The 26,989-nt window shown below is 44.6% G+C and overlaps 15 protein-coding genes across 15 annotated transcripts; 7 read left to right on the top strand and 8 right to left on the bottom strand.

The window, feature by feature from the left end:
• Nucleotides 1-1,378: 1,378 nt before the first annotated feature.
• On the top strand, nt 1,379-3,340 carry PUMCH_002803 (uncharacterized protein; the record flags this gene model as incomplete). The annotated part of the gene is made up of 1 exon (XM_063021798.1): nt 1,379-3,340. One exon carries the CDS (start codon nt 1,379-1,381, stop codon nt 3,338-3,340), a length of 1,962 nt encoding a protein of 653 aa, XP_062877868.1.
• Nucleotides 3,341-3,975: 635 nt separating this feature from the next.
• Nucleotides 3,976-4,503, bottom strand: PUMCH_002802 (uncharacterized protein; the record flags this gene model as incomplete). Its single annotated transcript, XM_063021797.1, has 1 exon — nt 3,976-4,503. The coding sequence occupies one exon, from the start codon at nt 4,501-4,503 to the stop codon at nt 3,976-3,978; it is 528 nt and encodes a 175-aa protein (XP_062877867.1).
• Nucleotides 4,504-4,825: 322 nt separating this feature from the next.
• Nucleotides 4,826-5,140, bottom strand: PUMCH_002801 (uncharacterized protein; the record flags this gene model as incomplete). The annotated part of the gene is made up of 1 exon (XM_063021796.1): nt 4,826-5,140. One exon carries the CDS (start codon nt 5,138-5,140, stop codon nt 4,826-4,828), a length of 315 nt encoding a protein of 104 aa, XP_062877866.1.
• A 747-nt stretch (nt 5,141-5,887) lies between these two features.
• On the top strand, nt 5,888-7,903 carry PUMCH_002800 (uncharacterized protein; the record flags this gene model as incomplete). The annotated part of the gene is made up of 1 exon (XM_063021795.1): nt 5,888-7,903. The coding sequence occupies one exon, from the start codon at nt 5,888-5,890 to the stop codon at nt 7,901-7,903; it is 2,016 nt and encodes a 671-aa protein (XP_062877865.1).
• Nucleotides 7,904-8,041: 138 nt separating this feature from the next.
• PUMCH_002799 (uncharacterized protein) lies at nt 8,042-9,457 on the bottom strand (the record flags this gene model as incomplete). Its single annotated transcript, XM_063021794.1, has 1 exon — nt 8,042-9,457. One exon carries the CDS (start codon nt 9,455-9,457, stop codon nt 8,042-8,044), a length of 1,416 nt encoding a protein of 471 aa, XP_062877864.1.
• A 436-nt stretch (nt 9,458-9,893) lies between these two features.
• On the bottom strand, nt 9,894-11,465 carry PUMCH_002798 (uncharacterized protein; the record flags this gene model as incomplete). The annotated part of the gene is made up of 1 exon (XM_063021793.1): nt 9,894-11,465. One exon carries the CDS (start codon nt 11,463-11,465, stop codon nt 9,894-9,896), a length of 1,572 nt encoding a protein of 523 aa, XP_062877863.1.
• A 1,431-nt stretch (nt 11,466-12,896) lies between these two features.
• PUMCH_002797 (uncharacterized protein) lies at nt 12,897-14,054 on the bottom strand (the record flags this gene model as incomplete). Its single annotated transcript, XM_063021792.1, has 1 exon — nt 12,897-14,054. The coding sequence occupies one exon, from the start codon at nt 14,052-14,054 to the stop codon at nt 12,897-12,899; it is 1,158 nt and encodes a 385-aa protein (XP_062877862.1).
• Nucleotides 14,055-14,527: 473 nt separating this feature from the next.
• On the top strand, nt 14,528-14,836 carry PUMCH_002796 (uncharacterized protein; the record flags this gene model as incomplete). The annotated part of the gene is made up of 1 exon (XM_063021791.1): nt 14,528-14,836. One exon carries the CDS (start codon nt 14,528-14,530, stop codon nt 14,834-14,836), a length of 309 nt encoding a protein of 102 aa, XP_062877861.1.
• A 39-nt stretch (nt 14,837-14,875) lies between these two features.
• On the bottom strand, nt 14,876-15,838 carry PUMCH_002795 (uncharacterized protein; the record flags this gene model as incomplete). The annotated part of the gene is made up of 1 exon (XM_063021790.1): nt 14,876-15,838. One exon carries the CDS (start codon nt 15,836-15,838, stop codon nt 14,876-14,878), a length of 963 nt encoding a protein of 320 aa, XP_062877860.1.
• A 182-nt stretch (nt 15,839-16,020) lies between these two features.
• Nucleotides 16,021-17,007, top strand: PUMCH_002794 (uncharacterized protein; the record flags this gene model as incomplete). Its single annotated transcript, XM_063021789.1, has 1 exon — nt 16,021-17,007. One exon carries the CDS (start codon nt 16,021-16,023, stop codon nt 17,005-17,007), a length of 987 nt encoding a protein of 328 aa, XP_062877859.1.
• A 110-nt stretch (nt 17,008-17,117) lies between these two features.
• Nucleotides 17,118-18,383, top strand: PUMCH_002793 (uncharacterized protein; the record flags this gene model as incomplete). Its single annotated transcript, XM_063021788.1, has 1 exon — nt 17,118-18,383. The coding sequence occupies one exon, from the start codon at nt 17,118-17,120 to the stop codon at nt 18,381-18,383; it is 1,266 nt and encodes a 421-aa protein (XP_062877858.1).
• A 289-nt stretch (nt 18,384-18,672) lies between these two features.
• PUMCH_002792 (uncharacterized protein) lies at nt 18,673-19,548 on the top strand (the record flags this gene model as incomplete). Its single annotated transcript, XM_063021787.1, has 1 exon — nt 18,673-19,548. One exon carries the CDS (start codon nt 18,673-18,675, stop codon nt 19,546-19,548), a length of 876 nt encoding a protein of 291 aa, XP_062877857.1.
• Nucleotides 19,549-19,929: 381 nt separating this feature from the next.
• On the top strand, nt 19,930-21,966 carry PUMCH_002791 (uncharacterized protein; the record flags this gene model as incomplete). The annotated part of the gene is made up of 1 exon (XM_063021786.1): nt 19,930-21,966. The coding sequence occupies one exon, from the start codon at nt 19,930-19,932 to the stop codon at nt 21,964-21,966; it is 2,037 nt and encodes a 678-aa protein (XP_062877856.1).
• Nucleotides 21,967-22,023: 57 nt separating this feature from the next.
• Nucleotides 22,024-22,809, bottom strand: PUMCH_002790 (uncharacterized protein; the record flags this gene model as incomplete). Its single annotated transcript, XM_063021785.1, has 1 exon — nt 22,024-22,809. The coding sequence occupies one exon, from the start codon at nt 22,807-22,809 to the stop codon at nt 22,024-22,026; it is 786 nt and encodes a 261-aa protein (XP_062877855.1).
• Nucleotides 22,810-23,197: 388 nt separating this feature from the next.
• Nucleotides 23,198-25,564, bottom strand: PUMCH_002789 (uncharacterized protein; the record flags this gene model as incomplete). The annotated part of the gene is made up of 1 exon (XM_063021784.1): nt 23,198-25,564. One exon carries the CDS (start codon nt 25,562-25,564, stop codon nt 23,198-23,200), a length of 2,367 nt encoding a protein of 788 aa, XP_062877854.1.
• Between the last annotated feature and the right edge of the window lie 1,425 nt (nt 25,565-26,989).

Raw genomic sequence — 26,989 nt, 5'->3', positions numbered from 1 at the left:
ATTGTATTCATCACTGTCTTCACTGTCTTCACTCTCTTCCTATCACGAAGCACTACTCACTCAGACCACTCACTAACGATCTCACCCCTGCAAATTTTAAGCAATCATCGCTCTACCATTTCCAAAATGTACTCAATTTGTCCTCGCTCTCACATGTCAACCGCTCCAGCAACTCGCACTGCCAAAAGCCACAATCACACTGTCCTTCAGTGCTCACAGCAAAAACCACTTACGTAATGATGCCTACCCACACTCGACCCAAACTCCAACACCAAAAGTTCCCGAACCCAAATCATAAATTCTCCGAAAGTGAGACATATGAGCGAAGGCAGTTTTTCCGGCCGGGCATTTCTTTTTCTCCCCAGTCCTCTTCGCCAAAACGCAAAACGCCCAACGTCAAATGGTTTCCCCGCCAAATAGGTCTACTGATTACGAGGCAGAACTGTATGTCGCATAGAAGATAAAACGCTTATGTGCAGGCACCCAACTCTAAGTTTCATATTTTGACATTCGATTTGGCACATCTAGATCGATAATTAATGTTCATTTCGCTGTTCGCCAAACTGGCCACACAGCCTGCGAGCCACAGTGCTCTCTCTCTCTCCGCAAGCCCTTCCAGCCCCGACTCCAGCGGCGACCCGGGCCGCCGAAATGAAATCATCCAACTGGGTGCTCCTGCAGACAAACGGCGCCCTATCTCCCCTATTCGCAACCTGAATAATTTTTGCGGCATTGTCTTTTATCTACTACATCGATCTCCGAACTTTTTTTTGGTGGTTGTGATTTTTTACGAGTATAGCTGGTGTGTTTGCGTGAATTCGGCGCCTCCGCTTCTCAGATCTGTGCGTTTTCGGCTATCCGCTTATCATTTGTTCCGACATTACCGGATCGGTGCATTATCAGACAATTTCTTGTTCCGAGTGAATATTCGGGTCACACCTGGGGTTGACGAAATCACGTTTTGAGGCTTCCAGCTTGGACGATTCTTTATTGTTTAAATCGTCTATTTCTTAGATTGGAGAGCTTATTGCATAGACTTTCTTGTTCCAGAACTGTTGAAGTGACTAAGAAACTACGAAAGTCACCACACAAGTAACAACCTAAGTTACACCAAAAGCACAAAAGGCTCTTTTAGCTTTAGACTTTGTTCATCAGACTTTGTTCATCAGACTTTGTTCATCAGACTCTGTATATCTCTTCACTACCCCTTTTACATCTAGTGGAGATCATTAGTGACTAATTTCAGTACTAGAAAGGATTCATTCATCGAGATCTAACTGATACATCGGTGAATCGAAAAGACTGCTTCAAACCTAATCGCTTGAAGTTGGAACCTCTCTATTAATCAATACCATTTCCATATCTTCAAACTCAAAGAATGAACAGTGCGACCCATCCAGAAGCAGCATCCGGCCTGCCGCTCAAGCTTCTTCGTGAAGATATGTGGTCCGAGAAGCCGCCTATACTGAGCCAGAAAATGGACCAACAACATGATAGATCTGGCTTCGCTGCTTCTCACGTCGATTTACCCGCCGAAGAAGACTTCTTGGCTACTATTCTCAGTAATACAAAGCTCACCCGCTCCATCAGCCTGTTATCGCATGGCCTGCGTTCTATCACAGACATATCCTTTGATTCCGGGTCTCTGCCCCGGCCAGCGTCACCCTCCACACTGCTTCTGGTTTCGCCCGTTCTGCTGGATCTCCCTTGCTCACCGAAACAGCAGCTGCGGGCCGAACAGCCTTTTCCACAGTCTTTTCTTCTGGACGCCAAGACGTTCCCACGCCAGGACTCATTTCTCCTGTTCATGGAGCCTGCGCCAGTCAACCCTCCGCAATATAATGTTTTGCCTCCCGGAGGATGCCCAAGATTCCATGTTTACGACAAATTGGCTGGCCAAGAGTCTCTTCCAAATTACAAACCAGCAGCCTACAAGCTTGGAATCTGTGCTCGGAAACTAGAGTGGTACAGTCCCTACGAGGCTGCCGCTACTCGCTCATGGAAAAACTTCTTGGTGGAGCTCAACTCAACGCAGTTGAACTTCTACCTGATTCCTAGTCATTTGGAGCAGGTCTTGCTTGATGCAAGAAGCTCCATTTCCGAAGAGTTGAGTCCTTCGGGCGAGTATCCTGAACATTTGGAGTCTCTCTTCACTACAAACGCCGATAAAGCGTTTTATTCGGTGTGTGATAAGCTCAATGTTCTTCCTTCATGCGAGTGGCTGAATGGCTCAAGAAGCCTGTCTGTGGTGCTGCTTTCCCGTCTCAACGCCCCCAACAATAAGCGCCTTGTTCGTTCATACTCCTTACAACATGCCAAGCTTGGGCTTGCTAGCGACTACACAAAGCGTGCCAACGTTCTCCGTCTCCGTCTTGAGAATGAACAACTCCTCATTCTGTTCGCAACTGCCAAAGACATGATCCAATGGAATTTGGCCGTTCTGGTCGGCAGAGATCTTGCACTTGATCTCACCGATAGAGACTTGCCACGGTACAGAACGGTGCCTCGCCGGAGAAGAAACAATATTGACCGCAACACGCCATTTTTCAACGACATGATGAACCGTAGAACGAGAGCGCAGTCAGACCCCAACGCATCTTTGAGCTTGCGTGGCCGCTTCTTCAGACTCAAGGGCAAATTTAATTCTAGCGCCAATTCGAGCGCTTCGGCGTCGTCTCGCGATGTTTTGTCTGCGCCAACTCCCAGAACAAGAGAGTCCCGGCTGTACACAACAAGCAACATTGCGTTGGCACAGGTTGATACTCCTCCTCGGAGCATGACCAGCACGCCCTCGTCTGTGCTCACCACGGGGCAGGAAGATGACATGGACGAAGATGTTCTGAACTTGAGTGATGTCCATAACTCTGACGACGAAGACGACTTGGAAGCGTACATGGACATTTTGGCGCAATGCAACGAGAACAACACCCAAATGGGCATGTCTCTCCTGCAAACCACCAGGATTGAGGATGAGAAATGGTTCCCAGTTAAGCAAATCGACAGCGAGAAGCGCCAATTGCGAGACTCGCTCAAATGCATCCGGCCGTTGACGTTCGGCGACCCATGGCTCAACAAGACATTGGTAAAGCCTGCTAACATGTCACCATTGACACATGCTTACTTGAGAGAGTCGTACTTTGCGTCGGAGCTCAATTTGTTTGGTCGCAGCCGTAGTTCGTCAACGGTATCGGTCTTTTCGTCGTCCGACAAGAAGCGGCAGAGTCTGATCAGCAAGGAATCATTTCTTAATCTTCCAGATGCTGCTCTTTCGCGAATTCCACATCACAATCTTCGAGAGTATCAGGTTGGCTCGCACTCACTTACTCCCAAGTATATCTAATCGCTGCAATAGGTGATTCGATATGATACAAGCGGCCGGTATTTCCTATGAAATCCGGTCAAAACTTTACGCGTCATGATTTCCACGGGGCCCTTTATGTGGGAGGTTTATTTTCATTTTACAATTTAGAGCAAGGCATGCATTCTATAACTGGCTCTGATCCAGGGCATTATACATAGACTTATCTATTACGATTACATTTTCCGATCATTGAATTAGGTTTTAATGTTGTTTGCTTTCATTTGGTAGTTACTTCATACTGCTCTATGTGAAACTGTTCATTCGGTGTATTGTTCGTTCAGTATTTCCTCATAATGTTACCCATTCCAATCGCTAACCCATTCCAATTCAATACTACTTTATTCGATTTATAATCTCATCAATAGAACTCTACTTCTCAACAAATTTACTCATACACGTCAATAGATTACAGACCATTCAATAGGACCATTCAGTACCCACACCATTGAAGTATATACCATTCATTCCACTCATTATCTAATTGATCGACAATCTCTCACTCAATCAGTACATAAGATTCACTCGCCACCAATCAATATCGTTCATCTTTTCATTCATTATACTCAATATTTACAATTCATCTGGGCCAGACTACTATACTATCCCGAAAGCCTCTACTCCTCCACCTGCTTCTGTCTATCCTCTAGTTCCCGAGCCCGCTTCTCAAAAGCATCGATCATGATTTGACTGACCCGTTCCTGGAACATCGACGACACACTATTGTACAACGGATTCCGGAACAGAAACAGAAGCGTAAAGTCCACCACCGTATGAAGCGTCCCCTCCAGCCGGCTCTTGACCGGGCGAAACTGCCAGTCGTTCCGCAAATGCGTGAATAGCAGCTCCGTCAACGACTCGGCCACGATGCTCTTGTCTTTTACACAACTAAGTCTACACACAAACTCCTCGTCGAAATCCTTCCAGCCTACACGGAACCCACCCTGCGTTGGAAGTCCCTGCTCGTTTCTGGCATCGACAAACGACCGCGTGACAAACGGAACAAACTCGTTGTAGCGAGCCACATCCGACACCACCTCAAAGAGAAGCAGAGGCGAAACAGCGACTCTTTTGGTGAGCCGGTGTTTGTTGCCTTTGGTGGCGGAGAAGAACGTCCGGCGTATAGCCATCCGTTGTGCGAGCATTTCAACCTACGTACGTTTTGTGTTTCTGTGCGATTTGTAGGAGCACTGTAATTTTTCAGACAAGGTGTTGTAGAAATAGGTGAGATTTTGCAAATGTGTTTCTGGGTTGGTGGTGGCGACCAATAGAATGTAGATATTCGTTTAAAGAAAAAGAAACTCGTTTCCTGTTTTTACTTTGTTACCGTTTCATTTCGTCACTTGTCAAATTATGGTCCTTCGTTCTTTTGATCTACGGTCATTGACGCTCCACACACCACCAGTCATCGCTACACCGCTACACATTTCACGATTACGTAGATTTACATTGGATCTATACACACGCTTAAGCTCTGGTGTAGATGGCTTGCTTGGAGTGCTTCTCAATTGGCTTGATGACACCGTCAGACTCCAATTGTCTCAAAGCAACTCTAGCCATGGAACCACCGATCTTCAATCTGTCGACCAAGACGGAGACAGAAACGAACTTGAAGCCTGGGACCTCCTTCATGATTCTGTCGTACTTGTCTTGGTCCAAGATGACGACGTGTTGGGCCTTGTCCTTAACCTTACCCTTGTTCCACTTCTTCTTACCCTTCTTACCACCGGCCAAAGCGGCGGCGGCCTTGGCAGCCTTGGTTTGTTGAATCTTTGGAGCCATCTGCTAGTTAGTAATGTGTTTTGTTGGGTGAGGATTGTGCAAATGACGAGAGTGAATATGTGATGGTTCTTGAATCTAGATGTGGGAATGGGAGGTTGTGTGGTTCTCGATGATGATTTCTTTTCTTTATTAAGGTTCGTGTTCCATATTCATATTCCTTTTTGAGTTTCTCGTTTCTCATTTCGTATTCAATAGACTTTTTCTTTTCCGAAAAGGATCACTAAAAACATTTGGTCTTTGGACGTCAATGGAAATCACCCACTTTGGGTGCTTAAAGATGCGCGGAAGCTCACGTCCGGACGTCCATCTCGCTCGGATTCACTCTCATTTGCAGCTGTTATGGCTCAACATACTCTTCAAAGTTTCTATGTAGCAGAAAGAGAACTGGAACAATTTTCTCACTTTTCTCAGGCCTGGCAGTGCGCAGCGCGGCGTCACGTGGACACCGCTGTCTGGTGGTGATGGATCAGTTCAGTGGTGCGCGTCACGTGCAGTGTAGGGCTTTGGCCCTCATCTTCTCCCCTCGACAACCCCCCATTCTACCAAACCCAAAAAATCACAAAACTTTCCTCATCAATTTGTTGTGCCTCAAGACACCCCTGTTGCCCGAAACCGCCCACACCTAATCGCTCCATTTGGCCATTTCAGTGGGTCTCATCGCACACCCACATCTCACACCCGTACACCACACAATTACTATAGCGAAAGTTACGCCAAATCCAATCCAGAACACACATCAATCCAGAAATGGCCAAACGAATCGCCGGACTGCAGATCAGCAAAGACGGCCACGGATCCTCGGACGACGAGCCGTCTGCCATGCCCATGGCCTCTGCCGAAACCATGGCCAAGCGTAAGATCCTTAAACCCAAGGGTAGATCATTCACGCCCAATTCCGGCCTGAGAACACCTAGCTCCGGTTTCGGCGCACCAGTAAGTGCGCCTGCGGTTTCTGATTCGAACGCAACTCGTTCCGCTGAAAAAGACGAGAAATTGAAGGCGTTGGCCAATAGATTTGTAGAATCCGTCACTAAAGCCAACCAGAACGGTGTTCCTGACCTCCGCCAGGCATGTGAGAAATATCTCGAGTATGCGAAGCCATTGTTTGGTGACGATAGCTCGAAGCCGGCCTCTTTTGGTGGCTTCGGTGGCTTTGGTGCTTCGAAACAGACTCCTCCAGAAACAGCTCCATCCACAGCTGCAGCCAAACCTAATCCTTTCGGTAATATTGTGGCACTGGCTGCTGTCAAGCCTGCTGCTTCTTCTACTGCTGCTCCAGCTGCTGCTGAGCCCGCTAAGAACCCCTTTGCTGGTGTATCCTTCTCTAAGTCAGAGACTGTGTCTTCACAACCACAACCACAGGCCCAAGTCCCAGCCAAGCCTTCTAAACAGCCAGTAACCGTAGACGTTGATTCTGATTCAGAGAGCGAGGATGAAAAGCCAAAGGATATTAAGATTGCAGGTCCTTCCTTTAGTCTCTCCAACAAGCCCACGATCAAGAACCTGCCATTTTCGTTTGGTAAGAAACCAGAACCCAAGAAGGCCGACTCCGATTCGGAATCCGAGATCGAAATCAAGGGCCCAACCTTTACATTCAACAAGAAGATCAGTGATCCTGTGTTCCAGATGAAGACAACTGAACAGGCCTCATCTGCTCCAGCAGCTCCATTCAGCTTCGGTGCTGCTTCTGCTGCAAGCAAGCCTGATGCCGCTGCCTCTAAGCCCGAACAATCTTCGACTCCAGCTTTCAATTTCGGAAACGCCTCGAACGAAAAGCCAGTGGCTGCTGCTCCTTTCAGCTTCGGTGCTGCTTCGTCAGAAAAGCCGCCTGCATTCTCTTTTGGCACTTCTGCTTCTAATGTTTCGACTGGCTCGAACACCAAAGCCGACGCTCCAGCTGCCTTCTCATTTGGTGCTGCCAAACCATCCAACGAGTCATCCTCCAAAGCTCCAATGTTTGGTCAACCCGCTCAATCTTCTGAAACGGAAAAGCCCAAGCCATTTTCTTTTGGGGCTCCCTCTGAGAGTAAAACACCAACCTTTAACTTTGGCTCAACAGACTCGAAGCCTGCTTCCTCTGAGAGTAAGACTCCCGCTTTTAATTTTGGATCGACGGACTCAAAGCCTGCTTCCTCTGAGACCAAGGCTCCCGCTTTCAACTTCGGAGCTTCAGATTCCAAGTCCACTCCATTCCTGTTTGGCAGCTCTGCTACCGATAGCAAACCTGCATTCCTGTTTGGTAATAGCGCCAAACCCGCTGCATTTTCTTTTGGCCAGCCAGCCGCTACTCCTTCTAGTACTACTGTAGCTGCAAAGACCGATAAAGACGGTGAGGAAGCAGAGGCCGAAGCAGAGGTTGACATCAAATTTGCACCTGTCGCGTCATTGGGAGACAAGAAAATCGACACCACTACCGGTGAAGAAAATGAGACTGTTGTCTTGGAGCAAAGAGCCAAGCTCATGCTTTTTGACTCTGCAAACACAGCTGAGCCCTATAAGAACATGGGCGTTGGTGATTTGAAGGTGTTGAAGTCGAAGGAAGGATCAAGCTCCAGAATCTTGTTGCGCGCCGATGGAGCTCTTAGAGTTCTTCTCAATGCTGGCTTGGCTAAAGCAATCGAATACAAAACCATGGGCAATGGCTCGCTTGTCCGCGTCCCCGTTGCTGGATCCGATGGGAAAATCACTACGTATGTTCTCAAGGTCAAAACCGCAGCTGACGGTGAGAATCTCGCAAAAATCTTGAACGAGACCAAAAACTAAAACATTTTGAAGTCAGGACATTCATGTATACTAGGAAAATACTCGCACATATATTAATGGCATAAACGCATCTCTTATCGTCAATTTCCCTTTACACAAAGCTGTATTTACAAGAACTATATAACTATTTCACCGGAATCACTTCTGATTGTGATCTTTGAAATTAAAGAATTTGCCAAGAACCTTGCCAATTCTTTGCATGCTAGATGGATGGAGACTGTTTTCGTCGTACAGCTCTGCGGGCTTGTCATTATCCTGCTCGGTCTCGTCCAACTTCAAGTCATTATGAGTACGTGTTGCAGTCTTATCATTGAAAGCATCAGCAAGAGCTTCTAACAACGCGGTTTGAAGAGGTGTTTCGGGTATAAGTGTCTTCACATTCAAGAAGACATCCAAGTCACCTCTGTTCTTGATGTTACGGTTGATTGGCACACCCTTCTCAGGGATTGAGATCTTTCTTCCGCTCTGAACGCCGGCGCGGATCTTTAACTTGATGTTCTCGCCATCGATGGTAGGCACAATGATCTCACCACCCAAAGAGGCAGTGGTCATTGGGATTTCATGCTTCAACACCAAGTTATTGTTGACTCTCTCGAACTGCTTATCCTTCTGAACATGCACTCTTATGATCAAATCACCATTTCTGGTCTGGTTGTAGGGATCTTTGGTCACATATGGAGCATCTCCACCGCCAGGTACTCGGAGACGGGAGCCATCAGCAATACCACATGGCAAGTCCACCTCTGTCGATTTGGGAACCTCAGTGACACCGTTTCCGTGACAGGTCTTACACTCATCGTTCTTGTGGATGGTCACACCGGAACCATGACAGGTTCCACAGGTGGAAGCCATCTGGAAACCTCCAATGATATGCATGCTCTGGCCCGTACCATGGCATGTGCTACAAGTATTCTTCTTCTTGCCCTCCTTGAGACCTGTTCCCGAACATGTTCCACAAGTATCGATGGCTTTATAGTTTACACTGACTTTAGTACCGAACACAGCATCACGGAACGATACAGACTTGAGCACCTCTATGTTGTCTCCTACGTGTTCCGTTACAAACCCACTTCTGCCCTCGCGTGCTCCGCCGCCCCCATTGGCACCATTAAATGCCTGCTTAAATAAATCTTCAAAGTTAAATCCCATTCCCGAAAACGGATTTCCCTGTGCTCCGCCGAACGGATTGCCCGAGTGTCCGCCAAACGGATTACCACCTCCGTAAGGGTTGGCATTACCGCTTGAATCGAAGGCAGATGCGCCGAATTGGTCATACTGTGCTCTTTTGGTCTTATCGTTCAAAAGCTCATACGACTCCTGGATCTTGTGGAACTTCTTCTCCGAGTCTTTTTCCTTGTTGACGTCGGGATGGTACTTCTTCACGAGTTGGTGGTAGGCCTTCTTGATGTCAGATGAGCTTGAGTTCTTATCTACTCCTAAGGTTTTGTAGGGATCGAAATCGATGGCTCTGGGGAGCGATGCGTGGAAGCAGCGTCTTTTTATGGTCGTGCGCACGTGCGAATGTAGGTGCGTTCTGCAAGCTGATTTGAACATGGCGACCTTTGGCTAGTGATACACTTTGGTGTTCCTTATATTAGGTGGAGTGAATTTTTCTAGAATAATCAAAACGGCGGTCACGTGCCGCGATGAAAAATAATGTCTTACACAAAATATCTGCCGAAATTTTTAGGAATTTTTCGATTAACGTTTGAAATTTGGGACGCTTGATTTTTATTCTTCGTTTTGACAATTGGCTTGTTTTTGATCATGGTGTCTTTGATGGGTTGAACAGTGCATTAGTGTTCAGTATATGCTGAAGTAAAAAATCCAACTTATGTATATGTATTTCGTAAAGACTCAAATTTTAATTCAAAACGGGAGACTCGGTGCCCCGGCATGGTCATAGTAGTCGTGTATGCGCACTATTGAAGATTCTATTTACCATTAAATCAATGTGAGACACTTACCAGGTACATTGCAGAACCCGCACTTAGAATTTCTGGTCCCAAGAGTCCAACTTCATGGTTCCGTTCTCTTGGAAGTTCAAGTGCATCTTGAGGGCATCCTTCAAGATGTGAGGCTCGTGCATGCACTTGGCCTTTTGGGCGTGGAAGACGGCTCTGTCAAAGTACTCTCTCAATTGGTCCTTGTAGTCTGGGTGAGCACACTTGTCGATGATCTCGACAGCTCTCTCTCTAGGACTCATTCCTCTGAGGTCGGCCAAACCTTGCTCGGTGACAATGACATCCAAGTCGTGCTCGGTCTGGTCAACGTGTGGTGCGAATGGCACAATACAAGACACACCGGTAGGGTCGATCTTGGAAGGTCTGGCAGAAGGAGTGTGCATGATGGACAACTTGGCGTTTCTCAAGAAGTCGGCAGATCCACCAAGACCGTTCAACATACGGGAGCCCATGACGTTGGTGGAGTTGGCGTGGGCGTACATGTCAACCTCGACAGGGGTGTTCATGGCGATGACACCCAATCTTCTGATGATCTCAGGAGAGTTGGACACAACCTGCGATCTGAGACACAACTTCTTGGAGAACTCGTCCCAACTCTTGTCGAATCTGTCGAAACCAGCCTCGGTCAATCTGATGGAGGTGGCAGTGGCGAAGTCCAAGGAGCCCGAGTCGAAGAAGTCAAGGAAGGAGTCTTGCAAGACCTCGGTCCACACAGTCAAGTTCTTGAAGTTGGACTCGGCCAAGCCCTCCACGACGGCGTTGGCAATGTTACCAATACCGGATTGCAAAGGCAACAAGTTTGCGGGCAATCTGCCCATCTTGACCTCGTGCTCGAAGAACTCGATCAAGTGGGTACCGATCTGCTGCGACATGGCGTCAGAAGGAGTGTTGGCAGGCACCTTGTCACGCTGGGTCGACTCCACAATGGCCACGACCTTGGATGGGTCCACAGGAATGGAGGTGCGGCCCACACGGTAGTCGGTGGTGGTGTGAGGGTAAGGCAATCTGTGTGGAGGGTTGACGGGCATGTCGATATCGTGGATACCCTCGAAAGAAGGCGTCTTGGTGTTGACCTCAATGATGATCTTGTCAGAGACAGAGATCATCTCGGGCGAGCCACCGACGGCAGGACCAGGCACAATGGAGCCGTCCTCGGTGATGGCCGTGGCCTCGATGATCGTGTAGTCGAGAAGGTCGTTCTCCTTGTTCTTGGTGTAGTAGCCGTAGGTAAGATCCTGGGGGAACATGGACAAATGCTTGTCGAAGAACATGGTTCTTCCGTCGTTGATGGCCTTGGCGATTGGCTTGCCGACCTGATGCGGAGATCTACGCAAAAGCATGTCGAGGTCGGCCCATCTGGACTCCTCGGGTCCCGCAGAAGCACCCACGAACAAGTTGAACGCGAGCTTTCCTTGCAAGTTGTTCTTCTCGACGTGGTCGGCCAATGCCTGTGGAACAACCTTGGGCGCACCGACACCGGTGAAACCAGACCATCCCAAGTACTGGCCGTGCTTGAAGAGCTCAACACACTCTTCGGCGGATCTCAACTTGGCCAAGTATGGCGCGTATCTGACTCTTTGCTTCAAAAGGGCAGACATTTTACGGGATAAAAGGTGGAGGGGAAAAGAAAGCGACGGAGGGTAAACGCGAGCTTTTTATCTGTGCTCGTTTCTTGACGTTTCCAATGGCGGGGTGGAAGCTTTTTTGACTTGTGGTCTGCAGGGAATACAACGATCCGAGCCCAAAATCAGCTTCTCAATGCCAACAAATACTGAGCGTCCAAGCGATACTTGGGCGGGAATGCAGGGGGGATGAGGAGAACAAAAAAACGGAAATGTTCTTTGTTGTCGAATATATAATTTCCTCTAATAAATACGAGGACTGGAAATTGGTGGGGTTGGGCGGGAACGAATCGGCGGAACTGGCCTCGTTTAAATACTGGGATATTTTTCACCCAAGATGAAACGTCCTGCAGGCGGCCCTCGGTACTTGGTAGGTTCTGTATCCCTGATGTGGAGGGGGTGGAGGGATGGGTGTTTTTGGAGGTTGGCAAAATGGACCAATCGAGGTCGAAAAATGTCTGTGTGGTGTTACTTTGTTCGAATTCTGGCCGTCTGGTGCTCGAATCGTGAATCTATCTTCCTCCCAGTCCGGGGTCGGACTTAGGTTCTGCGGCTCTTGTCTGCAGGACGTGTTCAATCGCACGAAATAATTGGCCCGTCAACGGTGTTTACAAGAATAACTTCGGTGGACGAAATGCCAGTCAAGAGCGGCGCGAATAGGGGCATTTGTCTTTTTTTCTTTATTTTTTTATTTGTTGTTGTCGTGCGTTCTCTGATTCCATCTCTGCTCACTTCAATTGTTGGTTTCAGGGGTACTGGTTTGACCTTAGTGCTTGTTTCAGACTTGTCCTTCGGAGTTCTTCACTCCTGTAAACGTTTGGAGGTGCAGTAGTTGAGCAAAATTGCCGGAGTTCCCCCGGAGTTCCCCCACAAACGCTTTTGTTTTATCCAGGATCTGGTGCCAGGTCAATATCCACGGAACGATTGGATAAGGTGATATTGCAAAACCTGAGACATCTGTGTGCAGGCTGCGCTAAACTCCATTCATTCGCCGAAGAAAGTCCGAGAGCTCCGAACAATTGAAGACATTCTTTTTTGGGGTGAAATTGTGGTTCGGAATTGTAGAGGCTTGTCAAGTTTTTTTTTTTCGATTTGTTTGATTTTTCTCCTGTGAATGCAACTGTGTCTTAATGCCGTGATAGCCGCCAGTGATAGTAGTCCACAGAACATGGCAATAGTAGTCCACAGAACATGGCAATAGTAGGACGCAAAGGGGCTCTGATCGTCGAGAAAGCTATGGAACGGAAAGTTCTGAGCTTGGTATAGAGAAGCGCAAGACTATGGTGTAAAAATAGTTTTCTTGATGATTGATCTAGTGGAATACCTGGTTTCCCATCTCCTTCCATTTTTAAATGACTACACAAGGTACTATTTACGAGATCTTCAAAAGAAGAAGTGCAGTATCCCTCAATCAGATAGTTCCATTTCTTCCATATCCTCAGCTGCTTTGGAGGGATACAACTTGTTCCTCAACCGGAAGTAGTGCTGTCTAATATCTCTGTCTAAAACATTCTGTTGTATCTCGTCGTAATTGTAAAATTCATCCATCTCATCTTCATCCTCGGAATCCTCAGCGATCTCGTTTTCTATTATATCATCGGCCATTATATCAAAATTATCGTTGTGCTTGAAACTCGAGTACTTTTCAATGGAAGGCTCATTTGCGGACGCTTCATGTGTGTGATCCTGTGATTCGTCTTTGTCCTCAGCTTCGATCATTGCGTTGAGGATTTCGAAGTCTTCGAGCTTTTCTACCACATTGGTCTTTGTGTGATCGTCGAATAGACCGAAATCGTACGCCTGGACAAGGGTTTCTAGATCATCAGGTAGTTCTGTGACATCTATATTTGCGAGATCAATGGTTGGTCGGCTTTCGCTTCCAGTCAGTTCGTCCTCCTCAACGTATTCGAGAAGATGTTCATTGCTAGGTTCCACAATCGGCTCTGGCACGATATCTCGCGTTTTGGAGTTACTGTTCTGATATGTCATTCTTTTGTAGTTAGACATTTTGTCTTTCATGTTTTCTTGTTTAAGCTCATCCTTAAGCCTATTAAAATACTCATCATCTTCAATCAAATCACCAGAGTTGGTCTTTGACGCATCAAAACCGTTCGGAGCAATCGATTTCTGAGGCTTATTTGAGAGATCCTCGCTATTTTTCTTGTCTAATCTTTGGCGAAAGCGCAGCCGTGGCTTGTTTGGTTTGGTAGTCTCTAGCGGCTGATCCTGGGCTTCTTTCACAACAGCATCGTCCAGATCCGCAAATGTGACTCTCGCAGGAGGTTTCTGTTTTTTCTCTATGTTCTGTCTCGGTAGTTCTGCAATTCCCACAGCCTCGCTCAAATCAAGTCTGTTGTCGTCTTGAGCAATACTCAGAGAAGTCAGACTTCCCGCTTTTTCAGAATGATCTACGCCATTTGATGCAAGTTCCAGAGTGCCCCGGTTTAAATCTTGTTGTTCAAGTTTGAGTTCTCTCGTGAACGACTGGATTAAGTTATCTTCTGCATCAATGAACTCCACAATTTCAATGATTGGAGACAGCGGCTCTTCCATCTGATCACTCATTGAAGGTTAAATATGAATTAATGAGGTGCTGATCAAAAGAGAATAGTCAGTCAAAGTAACAATGAATAGAAGTATGGTGTATTCTCTATAATGGTTGATGGATGAGGTAATCAGTCTCAGAACGCGATGACTTCAGATCAGTAATCCCAAGATGAGCTCACAATTAATGGTGACAAATATTCTTTCCGCACAGAATTTACAGAAATTTTGATTGTGTTTTGACTGCAGTCTACAATACTACGCATTCACACATCGGTGTCTTTATAAATTGGTTCTTTCTGTGGTTCATGGATTGTATCATCGACCCTAAGTCTAGCGAAGAAAATTGGAAAAAAACATAGCAGCCGATCAAGGTCTCTTTTCTTTGAATGTAATTCACTATTATTTATTAATTGGACTCTAAACTCCCCAAATCTCCAAAATCTCTATACCTAATCGACTCCCGTTACCCCATATTACGCGCTTCACCACGAATGCTCATTCTACCAAACATGGCTCCAAGTAAACTCGAAATCAAAGTCAAGGCGTTGCAGAGACTCTTGCGTGAAAAGGAATACTATGAAAAAGAGCTCAAGGAACAGGAGCAGGAGCTCGAAAACATGAAGCAATCTTCAAGAGACGAGTACGAGATCAAGAAACAAGATGAATTGGTCGCAGAAGCCAAACGCATGCTTCCCGAACTTGACTCTAAAATCAAACAGCATAAGGCAGAGCTCGCAAAGTTTGTGGAAGAGTATAAGGGAGAGGAAAGCACCGAAGAGGCACGTCGTCTACTTCAATAGACGCTTGTGTTGTACGTTTTGTCCATTAGAGGTGGACAGCTATAGATCGTCCTCGTCATTTACGGGCTCCTGAAGCTCTTGCTCCTCTTTCCTCTCTTCTTCGTCGTATGCAGCTTTGTTCTCGACCCATCTATCGTGAAGATCGACATCGTCGTAATTACTAGAGTTTCTCACCGCCTCAGCCCAAATGTGGTCGCCTCCGAGCTCCAGGCTACCGTAAGCGTATCCGTTGGCTTTGTCGATGACTTGGAGGAGATGGATCATGCTTCTTTTATTTTCAATTGCAAGTACCTCGAACGATACCAAATTGTAGTCTTCAACTAGATCGGCGATCAGCTCCGTGAGTCTAACGTAGTTTACTCCTAGAACTGTAGGAGACTCCTGTTCCACGAGGGGGATGAGTTGTCGCAAATCTTGCACTTCGAGATAGTAGTCCAATCTCATGGGGAGCTCTCTGTACGAGCTCAACAAGTCGATTTTGGAGATGACATTGACGTGCGGTAGTTCGAGCTGGACCATGGCTCGCAAACTGAGAAGAAGCATCGAAATATACTGCGATGCACTGGTGAGATGGACGCTATCGACCAACGACACAGAGCAGAGACGAGCATCGGACTTCTTGGTGAGAAGGCGGAAGATCTGGAAAAACGAGTTGTGGTGGGTGAAGAGCTCGACCTGGCCCGGGCAATCGAATATGAGATAGTCTGATTTCCCGATCTCGGTCCATATATCTGCCAAACCCTCTAATGCGCTCCGATCTAACGACTCCATTGCATACATGAGAGCACCATTGGGGCCCAAATTGTGGACCTTCATGATCTCTTCGAGTCTTATGTAATCACGGATGTCGAACGAACATGTTGGGTACGGCAAGTTCTCGTTGGCGGGATCTAGATTGATGATGCTGCATTTTCTTCCAATGGCAGACATGAACTGCAACATTCCATGGCAATAGGTGCTTTTTCCCGAGCCGGGGGGACCAATGACAACCTGTCCGAACATTTCGGCAATTTACTGAATATTCGCACCCGAAGAAATAATTCTGACTAATGTAAAAACGATTTTTTTCACGTTCCTGGGGTTACTATGTAGCTAGTAGTGTGTGTGCGCACAGCTAATGTGGAGGCAAACTTCAACCTCATAGAAACTACCACCACTCCAATTCAAACGTACCACGCCGAAATATGAGTGCACAATCCACCGAGCTCGTTTTCTTGAAGAAAAACGTGACCGTGTCGCCGTTGGTGTTGCTTTCAGTAGCGGACCACTACGACCGTGTGGCCCGTGACACCAAGAAACGTGCCGTTGGTGTTCTTTTGGGAGACGACTCGTCCGATACAATACAAGTGACCAACTCGTTCGCCATTCCTTTCGAAGAAGACGAAAAGAACCCTTCGGTGTGGTTTTTGGACCACAATTTCATCGAGTCTATGGGTGAGATGTTCAAGAAGATCAACGCCAAAGAGAAGCTTATTGGGTGGTACCATTCGGGCCCCAAACTTAGAGCGTCCGATCTCAAAATCAACGATGTATTCCGTAAATTCGTCCCCAACCCATTGTTGGTGATTGTCGACGTGCAGCCACGTCCTGTTGGTATTCCCACAGATGCATATTTTGCAGTAGATGACATTAAACACGACGGCTCGAAAGCTGAGCGCACATTCGTTCATGTTCCATCGTCCATTGAGGCCGAGGAAGCGGAGGAGATCGGTGTCGAGCACCTTTTGCGAGATATTAGAGACCAGGCCGCTGGCAGCCTTGCATTGCGTGCCACCCAGAGCTACCAATCGTTGTTGGGCTTGCACCAGAAATTAAGAGAAATTACGAATTACCTCGAGAAGGTGTATGAGCAAAAACTCCCCATCAATCACTCCATTCTCGGCAAGTTGCAGAATGTATTCAATTTGTTGCCTAACTTGGCCCACAGCTCGATCAGCCCTGAAGCTCAACAAGGAGCAGTAACAAACGTTAACGGCGCTGACCCCTTGACTACCGCTTTCTCTGTCAAGACGAACGACAGTCTTATGATGATCTATGTTGGTACCTTGGTCAGATCCATCATTGCTTTCAACGACTTGATCGACAACAAGTTGGAAAACAAAAAATTGAACGAATCCAAGCTGCTTGTGGCTGAGCCACAGAGCGAGTCGACACAAGCCTCTGCCGCTTAAGTATCTAGTAATTTTTTTCTACGTGGGTTCCTAGTCTGTGGTACTGCGTACAATACACTCTTCCCCAGTATTACCTCGACCTTCAATCTGACTTGTAGAGATTACACGGGATGCCGTTTCGATTGACCAACATTTCCAAACTATGCCAGATAAGTCATACCGGAACTGCCGTGTTTCTGATAAGGCTGGCGCCATTTATACAGAGATACCCTACGGTAAAAACGTTAAAAGTGGGATACTTTCTTCGGGCACTCAATACCCAAAGACCGCCCGAACTGCCTGATAACAATAATGAATCCCTTGGGAAAGTGGCCTCCAAAATCTTGTCATGTCAGGATTCTGGCGCCGCTTCGTCGCAAAGTCTAAGTGAGGAAGGAAAGCCTCGAATACCCTTTGAGGCGATTCCTAAAAAAGCTACGTCTGTCGCAGCCTCAAATGATACGAAGAAGCTTCTCAAACAATACTTCAAGTTGACTAAGCCAAATCTCACGCTTCTTGTCACCTTGAGCTCGATCTGCTCGTATGCCATCTCGCCTAATTCCGTGTCCATCATTGAGTTAATCTTTTTGACCGCTGGAACAGCGCTCTGCTCGGGATCTGCCAATGCTATCAACATGGGAAGAGAGCCTGAATTCGATCGTAAAATGACCCGTACTTCGACGCGTCCCGTTGTCATTGGTGCTGTCACTCCCAGACAGGCCTTCCAGTTTGCCTTGGCCACTGGCTCTTTGGGAGTAGGAATCCTTTACCTTGGTGTCAATCCAGTCGTAGCATTCTTGGGATTCTTGAATATTGGCCTTTATGGCTGGACATATACTTCTCTCAAGCGCCGCTCTATCTTGAACACATGGGTGGGGGCTATCGTGGGTGCAATCCCTCCTCTTATGGGATGGGCCGCCTCTACAACATTAATGCATCCCGGCGCATGGTCTCTTGCTGCGCTTTTGTATGCTTGGCAATTTCCTCACTTCAATGCATTATCGCACAATATCGCTGATCAATACAAGGGCGCTGGATATGTCATGACTGCAGCCGAAAACCCCAAATTAAATGCGCGTGTCGCCCTCAGATATTCACTTTTGATGTTCCCAATATGCTTTTCGTTGAGTTATTTCAACGTCACTGATTGGTTCTTCGCATTCGACTCCAGTTTAGCAAACGGCTGGCTAGCATACTTGGCCTTCCAGTTCTGGCGCCAACAGAGAAAGAACCACGCCCCAAATCATACACCTTCTGCTCAGAGCATTCTTTTGGCCAATGTACAGGCCAAAAAGCTTTTCTGGTGCTCTGTGTGGCAGCTCCCAATGGTTCTCGTGCTTGCAATGCTACATAAAAAGGGACAATGGGATAGATTATGGGACTTTCTTCAACTTTAGGTAGCGTTTGAGGTCAAATCTCTTAGCTGCTCGTGTAAATAGCTTCTAATAATCACAGAACTGAATTTAGAATACTTGCCGTGTCTGCTTTGATTCTCATTGTAAACTATTCCTAACCTAAATACGATTTCCATGATAACGAGGATGATCAGTGACAATACAATCTCTAGATGAAAAATTGGCTCAAATTTGATGCACTCCTTGCAATTGCATTCATACACGCATACCTTCTCCACCATCTTATTTTTCGTTTACGTATCTCACAGTACACCACTCCACAATCCATACAATGCCAAAACGACGCCTATCAGACCTGGAAGAATCAGACAATCAGGAAGCCGAATCCGATAATGCACAGGACGCCACAATAAAAGGGACAGTGGTCCTGAATTTAGCACGAGTTGTTTTCTCTCGCCAAGCTAAGTATCTAAAGATCCGTAGAGAACATCTTGCGCCTGTAATGAACAAGAGTTTGCTGAGAGGTCAATTCAATCTTTATATTCAGAGTTTGAACGAAGAGCTAGAAAAGTTATTGGGTTTGCATCTTGTTCAGAATGGAACAGAGTTCCATCTTCTCTCGTGCCTCAAGCCCGAGTCTAAGGACATTTTACACGAATTGTTTAAAGACGATCAAAACACGTCTGGAATTAATTTACGAGAAGAGTTTGCATCCTCCAAGCCACCGCAGAGCCGAACTCCGGTAGTGGGCAACAACAGAGATTGTTGCTTGGGAGGAATACAACTCATTGTTATATTCCTAATTGTATTGAATCAGAATAGAATTAGCGAGACGGACCTACTAGATTCGCTCGCAAGCTTTGGGCTCACAAGCCGCTTGAATGTCACTATACCACTATTCAACACGTCTATTCAGCCACTTATTGCGGAAATGGTGAGGAAAGATTACATCGAAAAATCAGGAACCAGAACTGTAAATCAGGAAGACTCCAATGGAGAGTATTCTTTGGGAAATCGGTGTCTACAAGAATTTCCACCCAAAACATTACAAGCATTACTCAAAGTCATCGTTCCATCCGAAGATTTCAACGAGAAAATAAACACGTCGCTACGAAGGTGTTTTCCGGACTTTGACTTTTCGGAGGAGCCCTCAGATCAACCACAGCCTGCAGAAGAGGATCGAAGTCCAGACGAACAGGCAGCGTGATCCTTATTTAATATATAATGGTTTTTGTTGGGTTAATCTATGGAGATAATTCCGAAAATTCCGTTCCTGTTTAGTGATTGTTCCCCCACTACAACAGGTTTTGCTCATGCCAAACGCCATGTGAATCTGACCATATGTGGAGTACATGGATTTCACAAGACAAGAATAAATACTAAAAACAGCAAATATCTCCACACTAAATTTATTAAAATTCAATAATCGTGAAACACTTGAAAGTATTTCTTCTCACTTTTTTTTTTTTGCAGCATAAAATAGATCGCTATCAGCCCACCTAAGAACATACACACAAACGACTATACGACCGACAGTTCGCGAAGTCTTACGAAATAGAACTCCATTGCCGCTAGAACACTTCTTCAAATGTTGGATACCTTAGACTTGGCTGTGGTCATTGCACTTGCTTTGGCTGCTGCTTACTATTTTGGCAAGGATTATTTCATCAAGTCCGATGAAGCGTCATCCGCCGGTTTCGTTGCACACGGAGCGGAACAAAGTCGGGATTTGATCGCGACACTAAAAAAGAACAACAAAAACGCAGTTGTATTCTTTGGTTCTCAGACTGGTACGGCCGAGGATTATGCAACCAAGTTGTCGAAGGAATTGCACTCCAAGTTCGGTTTGAGAGTTTTGAACGCGGACTTGGCTGACTTCGACTACGATAACCTTCTGGACTTGGATCCTGACTACTTGGTCTTCTTTGTGGTGGCTACTTATGGTGAGGGTGAGCCAACCGATAATGCTGTTGAGTTCTTCAATTGGTTAGACAACGACGCTGACCAGATGGCAAACTTGAAATACACTGTATTCTCACTTGGTAACTCTACTTACGAATTCTTCAATGCTGTGGGAATAAAGTTAAATGAGAAGCTCGAGTCCCTAGGTGCTGAAAGCTTTGCTCCTTACGGTCAAGGTGACGATGGTGTTGGAACTATGGACGAAGATTTCTTGGCTTGGAAGGAACAATGTTTTGATTCATTGAAGAACAATCTTAACTTCGAAGAAAAGGAACTGGTGTATGAGCCATCTTTTGAATTGGAAGAGCTCTCTTCCAAGTCAGCTCTGGATGAGGGAGTATCAAACGGAGAGCCTAACAAGAAATACGTTGAGGGAACCACTGACCTCTCGCGGGGTCCTTTTGATCACACTCACCCATACTTGGCTCCAATCTCATACACGAAAGAGCTTTTCAAATCAAGTGATCGTTCTTGCGTCCATGTTGAGTTTGACACCTCTGCTTCCAATTTGAAGTACACAACCGGCGACCATTTGGCCGTGTGGCCCTCTAATCCTGACGAGAAAGTCGATGCGTTCATCAAGTGCTTTGCCTTGGAGGCTAAAAGAAACGCTGTGTTCAAACTCAAATCTTTGGATTCGACTGTTCATGTCCCATTTCCTACACCAATCACCTATGAAGCTGTTATTAGACACCACATGGAAATTTCTGGTCCAATTTCCAGACAAGCTTTAATGTCAATTGCATCTTTTGCTCCAAACCCTGAAGTAAAGACCAAATGTGTTGAATTAGGCTCTGACAGAGCCAAATTCGCACAAGAAATTCATTCAAAGTTCTATAATTTGGCTGATGCACTTCTTAAGATATCCGCTGGCGTTCCATGGAGTAATGTTCCCTTCGTTTTCCTTATTGAATTGATTGCCAGTTTGCAACCTCGTTACTACTCTATTTCGTCTTCTGCATCAACCGAAAAGTCCAAGATTCATATCACTGCTGTCGTCGAAGCCGAAGAAAAAGATGGTGTGCTGGTCACTGGTGTTGCGACAAATTTGTTGAAGAATGTTGAAGTTGCGCAAAATGGCAAGAATGACTCTCTTGTGTGTAACTACGACTTGAACGGGCCAAGCAACAAGTTTTCGAAATTTAAGCTTCCTGTACATGTCCGTAGATCCACTTTCAAATTACCTTCTAATCCCTCGACACCAATCATTCTTGTTGGTCCAGGAACTGGAGTTGCCCCTATGAGAGGTTTTATCAGAGAACGAGTTAACCTTCTGAAGAAAGGAGAAGGTGTTCGTTTGGGTAAAACACTTTTGTTTTACGGCTGCAGAAACAACGCAGACTATTTGTACCAGGATGAATGGCCTGTTTACAGCGAAGCGCTTGGTGAAACGTTTGAGATGGAAGTCGCTCTCTCCCGTGAAGACCCTAACAAGAAGGTGTATGTTCAAGACAAAATTAAAGCTCGTGCTAAAGAAATCGATTCCTTAATCCAAGATGGTGCTTTTATTTATGTCTGTGGTGATGCATCTAGAATGGCCAGAGATGTACAATCAACTTTTGCAAAGATTTTGAGTGAACAGAGAGACATTTCTATTGAGAAAGCGACCGAACTTGTCAAGTCTATGAAGGTTCAGAACCGTTATCAAGAAGATGTTTGGTGAAGAATATTTATACACGACCTAGATAAATAAATATAATTTCGATTTCAATAGCATCAATCAGAGTATATTGAATACTACAGTCCCTGGCCCCTTTAACTTGAATTGACTCAGAAGCCGGATCCTCTCAGGGGAACTTATGCCTGGTTTTTGATTAGTTTTTCTATCATGAGGGCTTTTGGACTCTTTCGGGTCTTTCTGCGCTATCTTTGGTTCTGCAATCCACAGAGTCAAGGATGCGGGCAACATCCCACTCAAACGATTCCTGAGCCTAGATAAGTATGACTCATCTAATTTCGATTCGTAAGGAACAATTGTTGCATTTGTAGCCATTAATTTTTTAGACGATACCACGATCTCTTGGCCTTCTTCAAGATCAACAGTAATGACTCGCGAGCTTAGCACAAATTGGCCATTTCCTTCAACTGCAATAAGCGGATTTTGATCTTTCTCCATTCCTGGCAACTTCAGTCCAAAAATGAATTTATCGTTCCCGTTGAAGTACCAACTCCTTGCTTTAGCTTTCGGAATGAATAATGAGTGAGCTGCGCCCGACGTTGATTGAGCAACAAAAGACATTGGAGATAACGAGCGATATGATATTATAGGGCTAGCTTGTAAAAAGATTTTCTGTGTGGCCACATCCTGAGCTTTACCTCTAATACAACTCATTGAACAATCTTTGAGAAAGATTGTCGAACTCTGAGGCATATCAATTTCTAAAATACCATTATTCTGAGCCGAAGTTTGTATTCTTGGATACTCGACAAATGGACCGTTGCTAGTCACCATAGAGTGACTAAGTCTTACTCCTTTAACGGATCTTGTCCGAAGTGTTTTGATCATTATTGCAAGCGAAGGAGACTGGGTCTCAATTGAAAGGAATATAATATCAATTAACTGTTCTCACGAAGCTACTCATCAAGCTATTCACTACCTCTGTTTCGTTTGACCAGTATAAGCTGTGATAGGCTCGCAGAAAGTTCCAAAAGTTCGTAGGCTGCAATTACCCCATTACTGAACGATGGTTTTTGAAAGGTTGGTTTATTCGCAAACGATAACAAACTTAACTCTGTTTTGCAATGTCATTTGATATTATTAATTTGAAATTCTTTAATCCACAGCCACTTCGTCATTTCCCTCTCTTGTATCAAATTTTGTATGATTTTATCTCACTTCTCGATAAATATACAAAAACCGTTTAATTGAAAAAAAAATGTATTTCATGGAAAGACTAAAAAAACTTGTGGAATAATTCATCAGCTTTAGATATTTGCGCCATTTGCTTTGATCCAATGAGAGTATTGTCTAAGGCATTGATTGACTTGCTCATTAACACAAATGAACTCCATACTTGTGACTCTTCACAAAATTCGGCAAAGATAGCTTCCGAATTCCATTTCTCAAACTTTCGATGCTGTGAAGAGTTTAGTGGCTTGTCTGTTGGAAATGCTGCTTGTAGGACTTGTGACTTAGCCTTATTAAAAGCCTCTCCTGGTGCAACCCCCGCCTTGAGAATTCTCAAAGCCGAGCCAAAAAACAATTCACTGATGATTCCCAGTAAAGTACTACTGATCAGGTCATAGAAGGGAATTTCTACGAGCAATTTTCGAGCTTGTGCTTCGGAACTCAAGTTTGATTTGCTGGCATCATTTTTAACGACCAAATCAAAAAGAGAGAGTTCCAAAGAAGATAATATACTTTTTCTCAAAAATTCAAGACGACTTCTAAAGCTCAATAGACTTCTTGAGACCGGACCTTGATAATAGAACAGATTAGCAGTGGCTAATCTAGCAAGCATCAAGACGCGGGACAACAAATCCATACTTCTGTACTCTTCAGCATTGAGCCCACTTCTTTGCTCAGATTCCTTGCCACCGATTGAGGGTTCAGGCAGCGCGAAGGATTCAAAACCCTCCTCGCGTATCATGCAAAAAAGCATAAACATTAATTGAAGATGTGACTCCAGCACAGCTGGGTTATCGAGCACAAATTTTTGAAAGATGCGGCCGAAACTCGATAAAGTATTCCGACCTTCAACTAAACCTGCAATGAACAAGGAGCGGTACACGGATGTCAGGATTAATGAGGCGTTGGTCTCTGCCTTTCCAGTCGCAAGATCGACAAAACTTTCAGCCGTCATATTCGCCCAAAAGTTTTTGAAGGTAAATTGACAATTTTCTGATTTGAAAAGTCCCAATTTTGTAAAGCGTTGAGACATTGTTGGTGCAAGACGAGTGTTTAATTCGACTGGTTTATCATGAAACCAGTAGAACACCTCGATCTTCTTGACTTGGTAATAGCGGTTGAGAAGTTGAGTTAGGACGTTGAATTGGAAATCCAAAATTTGCTTAGCATTCTCTGAAGAGATCAACGCCTTATATTTCTCACAGTTTGTGCCCTCCAATGGGGGCCTTATAAAAAGCTTTCCCGCTGTTACAGCTTCGATCATCTGTATCGGTAGAAGACCTACAGAATTGAAGAAAAATACCTCCATTGGAAGTCTTTGGGAGATGACAGCATGTATGTCATTTGGAATCTTGAACTCTGGCTCTGTTTGTCCTTGAGACGATCCATCTTTTTCGTTAATGGTATCTAAATGCAAGTAATTGCTTTTAGTTTTTGCTCCTAGCCTCGAAATTTCAGTCAAATATTGCATTATTTCTCCCTCCTCTGTCATGATAGGCATGAACTCACAAGCAGCTATGGCTCTCAAATAAACTTGCACTAAATACGAGTCATGGAGACTATTAATATAGTCAAGGAGAGTGGTCTGTCGGGAGCCAGTGAAGGCAAAATATTGATGTACGAGGTCAAGTGCTGCCCTTAGAGTCGCAGAGGGTTGATGCATCACTGAGTTGGCTTGAGGCAAATGGGGAAAAGTATTCGGTTGAATCGAACAGCCTATGATGATGCTCAAGTCGATGAGCTGCCTTTCAGTTAAATTCATGTCAGCCAAAAGCCTCTTTTTCTCAACGATTTTCACTTCTTGATTCAAAAAGTCAATACCAAAAATAAAACTCGACGCTTTAGTCAAGAGTAAATCGCTTGACCCATAGATAATATCCACGAGCCCACATTCTTGGAAATAGGATAATTGAAATGAAGCATCGTAAGGACTCAAGAAGAAGTTGATGTTTCTCTCCAGAAATAGTTTAATGAGATCACTTACTACCGCTCGGTATATCGAGTCGTCGTTTGATCTGTGAAAAGATACATAGAAACTTGAGGATGGTCTAGGATTCGAGAATGAATTCTTGCCATCTAATTTACTCCATGCCGACTCGACCTGTTGCTCAGTTTGAGTCAATGTTTTAGCATTGTATTGACGGGAGCTGTTGTCTATCCTCAATCCCTGGAAAACAAAGACTGGCAGTATGGAATAAGTTGAGAATAATTCAATGTCATGGATTATGCATTCCTTCAAAGCTTCAAAAAGGTTACCGGCTCCCAAGAAGAGAGGCTCCTTCTTAGAGAGGTATATTCTGTTCAAATAGTGCAGGACATCTATTCCGATGATCGAATTGCGTAAGGCTTCGAGAGTTGTATGGCTGAGAAGCCGGTTTTCATTTATGTAGGGTTCAAGTGATGTGATTGGCATTTGAACCTGAAACAACTCTTGATTGAGCCGATAAGTTAGAAGGTTCGACCTGCACAATGGACATTTTGGAGATAAACATGGTGATACTTCGAATTCAAATTTTTTGACTTGAATTCGACAAAACTCAGACTAACAACAATAAATTTCCATACCAAAAGTCCTGATTGTGTTTGTTAATTGGAGATCCTGGTATTAATCAGTGATTTAGGCTACATTCAATTATCCAGCCAATATATAGGCGAACTCATTAATCAATTCGAGAAATCGAAGGCCTGATAAGCTTATTCTATGATTAGGGTTAAAGACTGGCTCATATTGGTTAAGAGAGATGAAAGTATGATTTAAACGACTCAACTTCTTGAAAAGAATTTCAAGAAAAGTTTGAATTAACCTAAACAAATTATATTGCAAACGAATATTATAAATATACCCTTGGTAAATATTGAAGCGATGTAAATCAATATCGCTACTTTAAAAATTATCAAAAAAGCCCTGTACTATCAAAAAAAACTATAAGGTTTCATTCCATGATTTGTACTACATTATAATATGATAGAAATGTTCAATTGAGAATAAGATTAATTAAATATCCCCAAGCTTGATTTGCGATCCCTCGTAAAACTCCTCTGACAATTAATAGAGATTATTTGGCAAAGAATAACATTGATTTGCTATATGACAGTTAATATAGTGCTAAGAATAATTAATCAGAAGAAAATACCAATAACTGGTTTAATGCATTCGAGGATTGGCAAACTCCTATAATTAATCGACAAATGATAAATAAACAAATTGAGTTCTCAATTAAATCTATCTTGATCAATTACAGTGATGAAAATTTTTTTTGAACGTGGATTAGATCCGATTAAACATAGTCTAGACTCATATAAATAATCAATGTTTTGGGCCACACCATTGAATTTCTACCGAGAAAAAGAATAACAATTTGCAACAAAGGTATTGGCGTCGAATTGAGTGAATAGATATATAAAGTCCTTCCAGGTTATATTTGCTCAGCGGGTATTTGATATTCCAGCTTATAAATTATTCAACTACTAAATTGAAGTTCGATTAGCGTAACGCATTTGGATGTAAAAGCAAAACAACTGATTCGAGTTTTTATCCGAAATGAAACGTATATCTGTCATTGAGGGGAGAGGTCATTTACATAATTATAGTGGAAAAACCTCAACTCGTGAGAAAATAAAGAGTTCCATACCAGAAAGTATATACGAAACACTCATAGAAAAAGCACTGATGGTGATTGCAGATACTTAATTCACTTCTTAAGTCATTCAACTCAAACTACTCTCAAAGAACACATAAAAATACCAGCTCATATACGGACAATTCTTTAACATTGGGAGCGGACTTCTGAGTAGTAGCAAGTTAAAATTTCACACCAACAACATTCTTTCATATCTT

Source organism: Australozyma saopauloensis, chromosome 3 (genome assembly GCF_035610405.1).
Source record: "Australozyma saopauloensis chromosome 3, complete sequence".
Taxonomy (NCBI): Eukaryota; Fungi; Ascomycota; class Pichiomycetes; order Serinales; family Metschnikowiaceae; genus Australozyma; species Australozyma saopauloensis.
The sequence above is the reverse complement of the archived record's forward strand: the minus strand, read 5'-3'. Positions and strand labels throughout refer to the sequence as shown.